We start from the raw sequence: 10,103 nt of genomic DNA, 5'->3' as shown, positions 1-10,103 counted from the left end.
ATGCCCAAAGAAGACGCAGAGCAGGAGGAAGAAGAGGAGGAAATGGCAGCTTCTCAGGTAAATGTCCTGTCCTGGGTCGGGGGCTGTGTCTGCGTTTCCTCCTGAAAGGGCTGGGCTGAGAAGCTGCACAGCTTTACTCTCTGATTCTAATTTTTCTCCCTTGGGGGGTTTGTTGTTGTCAGCATCTTCTTTTCCTTTATTTCTTATAATGGTGAAGACCGGCTCTTAGGCTGCTTCTCCCTTGTGTCCCACAGCCTTTTCTTCATTCTATTCTGGCTTTCTGTACAGCATGATGAATTCTCAAGAAGAATTAATGACTTCCCTTTGTGAGAAATGAACACGGGAATTCACTGGTATCTGAGATTCCCATTGGAATGTGGTTCGTGTTGGGGTCCCAGGGAAGTAGGGAAATGCCGTGATGAGTTTAGGTGGAGATGCAATTCAGTTCTGTAGAACAGGAGTAAAAAAATGCCCTTATAAATAGAATGAACTCAGCGGTCCAGAATTTCTCAAAAAATTTTCAGAAATCAAAAAAGTACCAGAGATTCTCCTGCTTCAAGAAGAAAAACTTACTATGACATATGCTATTAGGTTACAGATCTTGGGAGCAATATATGCAGTGGAAGAGCATAAAATGAATATTTTTCATAGTAGATTGAGATCATGCTTTTCATAATGTTGCCAAAATACCTGGCAGTGGTAATACATTTTCCCATGTACTTCTTACACCATGACCTCAGGTATTCATTGGCTCCTGTGCTTCTGTGAGCTATGTGTGAACTATGAAGTTTTTTTTTTTTTTTTTTTCCTGTCTTCTAAAAGGTTCCCTGGAGAAGGGAATGACCACCCATTCCAGTATTCTTGCCTGGAGATTCCCTTGGACTGAGGAGCCTGGCAAGCTGCAGTCCCTGAGGTTTCAAAGAATAGGGCATGACTGAGTGACTAACAATTTTCTTGCTTTTAATATTATGTAGGAATACAGAAATTTCTGTAAACTTTCAGTAGAGTTGTCTCTGTATATTTGGCTGTTTTATGACAGTCTAGAGTCCATAAACTAATGTAAAATTTCAGCTCTGCCATTTTAAAAATTGTTTGTTAAAATATCTTCTAAAGGATACAAGAGCAACATTATTGGTTTTAAATTATTTCTCTTGCACATTGAAGACTCTGAAAAACTGTCAGAAAGATAGTTCAGTTCAGTCGCTCAGTGGAGTCTGACTCTTTGCAACACCTTGAATCCCAGCACTCCAGCCCTCCCTGTCCATCACCAACTCCCGGAGTTTATTCAAACTCAAGTCCATCGGGAGTCGGTGATGCCATCCAGCTTCTCATCCTCTGTCGTCCCCTTCTCCTCCTGCCCCCAATCCCTCCCAGCATCAGGGTCTTTTCCAGTGAGTCAACTCTTCGAATGAGGTGGCCAAAGTATTGGAGTTTCAGCTTCAGCATCCGTCCTTCCAATGAACACCCAGGACTGATTTCCTTTAGGATGGACTGGTTGGATATCCTTGCAGTCCAAGGGACTCTCACGCATCTTCTCCAACAGCACAGTTCAAAAGCATTAATTTTTCAGCGCTCAGCTTTCTTCACAGTCCAAGTGTCACATCCATACATGACCACTGGAAAAACCACAGCCTTGACCAGATGGACCTTTGTTGGCAAAGTAATGTCTCTGCTTTTTAATATGCTATCTAGGGTGGTCATAACTTTCCTTCCAAGGAGTAAGCATCTTTTAATTTCGTGACTTCATTCACCATCTGCAGTGATTTTGGAGCCGAAAAAAATAAAGTCTGACACTGTTTCCACTGTCTCCCCATCTATTTCCCATGAAGTAATGGGACCAGATGCCATGATCTTAGTTTTCTGAATGTTGAGCTTTAAGCCAACTTTTTCACTCTCCTCTTTCACTTTCATCAAGAGGCTTTTTAGATCCTCTTCACTTTCTGCCATAAGGGTGGTGTCATCTGCATATCCGAGGTTGTTTTATTCTCCCAGCAATCTTGATTCCAGCTTGTGCTTCTCCCAGCCCAGCATTTCTCATGATGTATTCTGCATATAACTTAAATATACAGGGTGACAATATACAGCCTTGACTATATATTGTAGTCCTTTTCCTATTTGGAACCAGTCTGTTGTTCCATGTCCAGTTCTAACTGTTGCTTCCTGACCTGCATATATAGTAGATGCTAAATAGTTAAAATGATTCTTGCTGCCAAGGTTACTACTATGAGACCTGTAAAATCTGTAGAACACTTAAAGTTCAAAGTTAAGTATGAATTCTTTCCTTACTATTCTACCTAAGAGCTCTTCAAAATGGTCATTCATGGAGCAGAATTTTCAGCATTAGTAGTTGAAATAAGCTTGTTAAAAATATGGCACATTGGTCCCACTCCAGAATGTTTGGATTGGAATGTGTTTTTAAAAAATATTTCCAGCTTTTTTTTTTTTGGATAGACAATTTATCCTGTGTCACATGAGTACAACGGTCAAAAATAAGTATGCCAATATTTATTTTATAATTCTTGATTATTTTATAATTCTTCTTCCTAGTCATAATATTTTCTGTAGTAGTTTATGGGTCATATGTTATCCTCTTTTTCTGGGGTTAAAAATATGGTGAAGTTACTACTGTGTAAAAATTATATTCTTGTGTAATAGCAGGCAGTCTCGTAAAGGAAAACCAGGTCTCTGAACTTGCTGTTTCCATCTTGGGTCACATAAGGAAGTCTTCCCACGGCCCCATGGCATCTATACTTTGTGTTCCAGGGACGGCTGACGTTCCAGGATGTGGCCATAGACTTCACTCAAGAGGAGTGTGAATGCCTGGACCTCGGTCAGCGGGACTTGTACAGGGACGTGATGTTAGAGAACTACAGGAACCTGGCCTCCTTGGGTGAGGACAACTTCCTTCCAGAATCGCTTACCTACCAACGAGGTTTTGGCTCCTTCATTTCTAGAATGTCTTCTGAAATTGTCTGCTTCCCACAGTGGTTTCAGTTCTCTCTCTCTAGGGCGAAGTGAGTGTCTGTGAATTTAGACAGGAAGGCTTCATGATGGTTTGCTATGCTGGTCAGCTTTGTCTTCCCTGATGTACTCTGCCTGCTTCGTTCTAGGTGAGTGGTAATTGTATACGTTCTGTGGTATTAAATAGTTGCACGCTCTGTTAATTTCACATTTACACACTTACTTTTGCCCTAGCAGCAGGTGACCAAAATCTCAGGATTTGATTGTCATGTATTTGTTAGTATTCTAGAGGTGCTTTGAATAAAGTATTTGGGGAAATCATTTTCCCGGCTGTATTAACATTCTCCCATGCATTCTCGTCTGACGTGAATACATATAGGATTGGGCACGGATGAATCTCTAAGAACACAAACATTCCTTTCTCTGATGAACAGGACTTGTAGTCTCTGGGCTGAATCTGGTCACCTTTCTGGAGCAATTGAACGACCCCAGGAGTATAAGGAGAGTGGAGACAGCAGCCATACACCCAGGTAGGTGTGAGTGGATGGAGATGATGAGTCAGATGAGAGGTCCAAGGAGCAGTGAGGAAGTCAGCCTTTGTCACGTGGTTTAGGAAGATGTGCCTCAGTGGAAATGATTTGGGAAAACCTAGGTCTATTTCTGCTACTGTCAAAGAAATGGATCACCTGCCCCATTCTGTCTCTGAAATCATTCATGACTTGATCTCCAGTGATTCCTTTTTTCCGTCACAGTGTGAGCTAAAAGTCTCCTCTTGGCTTGTCACAAACTGCATTCATTGGTTGCTCTTCCATTTCTTGGGGATCCTAGGAAAACTGTGCCATTTATGAGTAACTGTATGACGATCCTTTTAAAGTTTCTACCTCTAGACAAAAATGTGTGAGTGAAGTCGTAGACAAACTGCTAAACTCCTAGGAATACTAGGGACAGGTTTTTGTTTTCTGATTTATAACTTCCTATCCACTGGGAGCTAGATATAGGACCTTCTAAATAAATCTCAAATTCAAGTAATTTTTTTTTTGCTGCAGAAAGCAACACCTGCTGAAAATCAAAGAATGCCCATCTCAGGTTTACTTCAAAGTTTCTCTTTTCCTTATATGATTTTATATTAAATATCTTACGTGCATTGGCCCCATTCTAAAATGCTGACTACATTAATATACTCAATTACCTCATCGAATTTTAAAATAAATTGGCATAAAAGCTTAGCACATTTTCCACCCATATTATTAATGGTTGATTCCAACTATAAGAATTTCTAGATTATATAAAGAAATCTTTTTTAAAAGTTCTAATTGGAATACAGCTATTTCATAATTTTGTACTACTGTACACCAAGAAGAATCAATTATACCTATCAGCCAGTTCATTCAGTCTCTCAGTCGTGTCCCATTCTTTGCAACCCCATTGATGCAGCACACCAGGCTTCTCTCTCCATCACCAATACCTGGAGCCTGGTCAAACTCATGTCCGTCAAGTCCGTGATGCATACAGCAATTTCATCCTCTGTTGTTCCCTTCTCCTCCTCTCAATTTCCCTCGGCATCAGGGTCTTTTCTGGTGAGTCAGTTCTTTGCCTGAGGTGGCCTAATTATCGGAGCCTCAGCTTCAGCACCAGTCCTTGCAATGAATATTGAGGACTGATTTCCTTTGGGATGTAGTGGTGTGATCTCCTTGCAGTCCAAGTGATTCAGACTCTTCTCTAACACCTCAGTTCAAAAGCATCAGGTTTTCAGGACTCAGCTCTCTTTATGGTCCAACTCTCACATCCATACATGACTAGTGGAAAACCATAGCTTTGACTAGACAGACATTTTTCGGCAAAGTAATGTCTCTGCTTTTTAATATGCCGTCTAGTTTGCTCATACTTTTACTCCCAAGTGAAAGGCTGTTGATGAATCATGCAAAGTCGCCAGGGTTCTTGGCCTCTGGAGAAGAAAAATTCAATCCGGGGCCAGAGATGGGGCTGGATCACTCAGAGCTTTTGTGTAATAAAGTTTTATTAAAGTATAAAGGAGATAGAGAAAGCTTCTGACATAGACATCAGAAGGGGGCAGAAAGAGTACCCCGTTGCTAGTGTTAGCAATGGAGTTACATACTCTCCAATGAATCCAAAGAATGTCTGGAGCTTGTAAAGGCCTCACCAGACCTACTCCCATAATTTACATTTTAAGATCAGAATTAGCCAGAAGGTTTAATGCAGAGACTGTGCTCAGGCAGGATATATTATTGTTATATAATCCTAAGGAATGTAGAGGAAAAAAACTGAAAAGTTTGTCCTTCCTTCCTCCTTGAGTATTCCAGAACTCTCTCCTTGGGGACCCCTAGACTTATCAACCTACCTAGGAAATGACTCTCTCACACGGAGCAAGTATCTTGTAATTTCATGGCTGAAGTCAACATCGGCAGTATTTTTGGAGCCCCGAAAAATAAAGTTTGTCAGTGTTTCCATAGTTTCCTCAACTATTTTCCATAAAGTGATGGGACTGGATGCCATGATCTTGGTTTTTTTGAATATTGAGTTTGAAGCCAGCTTTTCACTCTCCTCTTTCAGGTTCATCAGGAGACTCCTCAGTTTCTCTTTGCTTTCTGCCATGAGCATAGTGTCATCTGTATATCTGACGTTGTTGATGTTTTTCCCTGTATCTTGATTCTAGCTTGTGCTTCTTCCAGCCCACCATTTAACATGATGAAAAGTGAAACTGAATGCTGCTCAGTCGTGTCCAACTCTTTGCGACCCCACAGACTATGCCGTCCATGGGATTCTCTAGGCCAGAATCCTGGAGTGGGTAGCCTTTCCCTTCTCCAGGGAATTGTCCCAACCCAGGGATCCGCCCAGGGCTCCTGCAACATGTGCTCTGCATATAAGTTAAATAAGCAGAGTGACTATATATAGTCATGACATACTCCTTTCCCAATTTGGAACCAGTCTGTTGTTCCTCGTCTGGTTCTAACTGATTCTTGACCTGCATAGAGATTTTTCAGGAGGAGGGTAAGGTGGTCTTGTATCACCATCTCTTTCAGAATTTTCCAGTTTGTTGTGATCCACACAGTAAAAGGCATTGGCATAGTCAATAAAGCCAAAGCAGATTTTTTTCTGGAACTCTCTTGCTATTTCAGTGATCGAAGGGGTGTTGGCAATTTGATCACTGGTTCCTCTGCCTTCTCTAAATCCAGCTTGAAGATATAGAATTTCTCAGTACACATTCTCTTGAAGCCTCACTTGGAGAATTTTGAGCCTGCCTTTGCTAGTGTGTGACATCAGTGCAATTATGTGGTCTTTTTAACATTTTTTGACATTGCCTTTCTTTGAAATTAGAATGAAAACTAATGTTTCCCAGTCCTGTGGTCACTATTGAGTTTTCCAAATTTGCTGGCATATTGAGTGCAGCACTTTCACAGCATCAACTTTACAATTTGAAATAGCTCAGCTGGAATTCCATCACGTCCACTAGCTCTGCTGGTAGTGATGCTTCTTTAGACCCACTTTATTTCAGACTGCAGGATGTCTGTGTCTAGATGAGTGATCACGCCATCCTGGTTATCATGGTCATTAAAATATTTTGTATAGGTCTTCCACATAGTCCTGACACCTTTTTTTAAGATCTTCTGCTTCTGTAAGGCCCATACCATTTCTGTCCTTTATTGCGCCCATCTTTGCATGAAATATTCCTCTGGTATCTTTAATTTTCTCAAAGAGATCTCTAGTCTTTCCCATTCTATTGATTTCCTTCCCATTTAGGTCTCCACAGAGCAATGAGTAGAATTCCCAGTGTTTCAAGCATATTTTCAAAGTCTCTCATTTAATTTCTCAAGAAATTATTAAGTTTATCATATGTATAATGAGCTTCTTCAGATATTTTCCTATAATAAAGTGTCCTTTATTCCATAAAGTGTCCTTCACTTTATGAATAGTTCTCTGTCAATATCGTTAATTATTTTTAGATTGAAGCATCTAATAGAACATTCTTGGAAACATGTTTGACAAGAAGTGGACGAAACAATTATTAGGCAGCTAGGATTTGTGGAAATGCTTGGTGTCTCCACTTCAGATGACTTAAAGCGAGAAGTAATCCTTAGATTGCCTGTCTCCTCTTCATTTAGTGGTTCCTGTAGGTTCTTAGCCTGCTTCTCCCTCTGTCACACATTCCTTTGCCATCTCATTTTGTCCAGTTTTCTGCTTGTAGTCTCTGTTTTGAAGGCTACGGGCACATCGTTAGTCATCCTTCTGGTGCCTGCACCTTGGTGCCTGAGATTGGTCCAGATGTTTGTGCTCTGCACTTTGGTGGTTCAGGCTTCCTCCACAAGCATCTGGTTTATAGAGCCCCGTCCCTCACTCCCGTCCCCTCAGGATGTCTCCTCACTGCCAACTATAGTCCTCTGCCTGGGTCTGCGGTCCGAACCCCACAATTCAGCACCCAGCCCTTGTCTGCAGCGGTGGACGTGCCTCTCAGGCTGGGTGGGCAGGGCAGGGGTCAGGCCCCCGTGTGCAGGTCTCACCCTGTCCTGCTGCCACACGCGGGTTGCCATGTTCTCTCCCACAGAGAATGAGGCTCTCCTCCTGTCCAAACGGAGCTCCCCACGAGGGGCTTCCCCGGATGTGCAGACCGCTCTTCACTTTCATGTCCCCCCAGGGGTGCAGGCCCCATTCCACATCCTCTCCACTTCCTTTTCCTTCTTTTTTCTCTTGTCCTACCTGGATCAGCAGGAATGTAACTGTCCTTGTAGATTTCCAAGGGCCTCTGCTAGTGTCTAGCTGGGCTCTGTGAGAAGTGTTCCATTTCTGATGTATTCTTGATGCCTTTGTGGAGAGAGAAGAAGTCCATGTCCTCCTAATCCTCTGGCATGTTTATCCTCCCTTCTCTATTTGATTTTTGAAGTAATGAAAGATTCATCAGTTTTCTCTAAATCTTTAAGGATATTCCCTGCGAATAGCAGGTAAGATTACTTATTATTTTCTATCTTTCAGGTGTGTCTCCACAAGACACCTGTGATTTGATGCCAGAGAAACCAAGGATAAAAGATTTCTATCCAAAAACAAACCTAGGAATATATGAAAGATTTCACCTCAGAAATTTCAATTTAATAAAACACTGGGAATATACGAGGGCATATGAAAGACAGACATGTTTATATGGACATAAAGAAATTGAGACAGTGACACATGAGGCAAACATTAGTGCAAAAAGAAATGAGCAACATGTGTCACATTGTGGAAAACGCCAATTTCAGTCTTCAATATCTGCTGAGAAGTGTAAGTTCTTAAGAAAAGATTCACCTCAGCTTGAGAAACATACATGTTCTCTGAAAGGAAACGTGGTATATTTGGAAGGTGATTTAGTCTCTACTGCAAATACTCACTCAAACAATTCTGAACGTAGCCCTCATTTAAACATAGGTTCAAGCATGTCTGAACACCTGAAATTTAAAAATGAGGGACAAAACTCACCATATACTCAATTTGAGCGATCTGTGAGCAGGAAGTCATTATTCTTCCAGCAAAAGATATTTCCTCTCCATTCCACGATATATAGTGTTGATGATAATGGAAGAGATGTAGTCCAACCGCCATTGTTCAATGTACGTCATGATATAGCTAATACGGAACAGCTTTCCACGTGTAATAAAATTATTCAGGCCTTAAGTAAGAGTTCCAGCCCCAGTAATTATAAGGGTATTTATGGTGGATTGAGAAGGTATTCATGCAATGAAATTGGGTATAAGGTTGAAGGAGACTCAAACCTTATGAAACGTCAGGGACCCGAATCTTCACACAGGGATTCTAAAAGTAATAAATGCAGAAATATCTCTTATCAGATGTCAGTTCTTTCTCTAAAGAGTATTCACACCAGAGAGAAGACTTATAATTGTAGTGAATATGGTAAAGCTTCTAATCAGTCTTCAGAACTTGTACAACAGCAAACTGTTCAAAATTCACAGAAAGGACACCAATGTAAGATACATAGGAAATTCTTTAATACCTCATCCAATCTAAGTAGACATAGGAAAATTCATGCAGGAAGGACGTCTTTCAAACATACAGAATGTGACAAAACGTTTGTCCATCACTCACTTCTTACTCAACATCAGCTTACTCACACTGGAGAGAAATGTTATAAATGTTCAGAATGTGGAAAAGCCTTTATTGCGAGTTCAAATTAGTAAACATCACCGAATTCATATGGGGGAGAAGCGTTATAAGTGTACAGAATGTAGGAAGACCTTCATGAACAGTTCTGCTCTTACTAGACATCAGCGAATTCATACTGGGGAGAGACCGTATAAGTGTATAGAATGTGGCAAAGGCTTTAATGACAAATCAAAACACACTAAACATCTGCGGGTTCATACTGGAGAGAAACCTTATAAATGTACAGGATGTGGCAAAGCCTTCAATCACAAATCAATTCTGACTAATCATCTGCGAGTTCATACTGGAGAGACCTTATAAAAGTACAGAATGTGACAAAGCCTTTAGTCAGAAATCAATTCTCACTACACATCTGCGAGTTCATACTGGAGAGAAACTTTAAAAGCATGAAGATTGTGGCAAAGGCTTTAGTCATAGTGGTCATCTCACTAAACAGCTGAGAACACACACCAGGGAAGAAAACTAGGAATGGAAGAAGTGATGAAAGGTTTGTCATAAGCATGCATCAGAAAACTTGGGAGTTTATACAAGAAACCTACGAAAATGATGTAACAAATATGTAGAAAAGTATTTAATCAAAATTCTAATGTAAAGAAACATAAGAGACTGCATATTAGAAAGTATTTCATCAATCCTCTTTTCTGAAGTTTCTCTGAAGGAGAATTACTATAGGGAGTACTCCATAGTTAAAACTCACAGAAAATGGATATATTAGCATGAATCGTAGATGTAGATTGACGTTTAGAAAGTTAGAATTATTAGCAATGTATGCTTGTTTATAATGATGTGATTTGAGATTATTAGAAGTGAATGTAATTCAACACTCAAATAATCCATACTATGCTTCACTTCTATAGTGTGTATGCAAACATAGGTTTTGGATGGTTTATGCTTGAAAGATTAGCCTTTTCATATGGTGTTGCAACCATTTCTATCTATTCTCCATTAGAAGATGAAGGATACCATAATGTAAA

The 10,103-nt window shown here is 40.5% G+C and overlaps 1 protein-coding gene across 1 annotated transcript; it reads left to right on the top strand.

The window, feature by feature from the left end:
• Positions 1 to 858: 858 nt before the first annotated feature.
• Positions 859 to 9,429, top strand: LOC122692860 (zinc finger protein 479-like; the record flags this gene model as incomplete). The annotated part of the gene is made up of 5 exons (XM_043900673.1): positions 859 to 894; positions 2,764 to 2,890; positions 3,396 to 3,491; positions 7,948 to 8,232; positions 9,131 to 9,429. Coding segments are annotated over 5 exons (843 nt in total), but the record flags the coding sequence as incomplete, so codon positions are not given.
• Between the last annotated feature and the right edge of the window lie 674 nt (positions 9,430 to 10,103).

This window comes from Cervus elaphus, chromosome 4 (assembly GCF_910594005.1).
Source record: "Cervus elaphus chromosome 4, mCerEla1.1, whole genome shotgun sequence".
Lineage (NCBI taxonomy): Eukaryota > Metazoa > Chordata > Mammalia > Artiodactyla > Cervidae > Cervus > Cervus elaphus.
The sequence above is the reverse complement of the archived record's forward strand: the minus strand, read 5'-3'. Positions and strand labels throughout refer to the sequence as shown.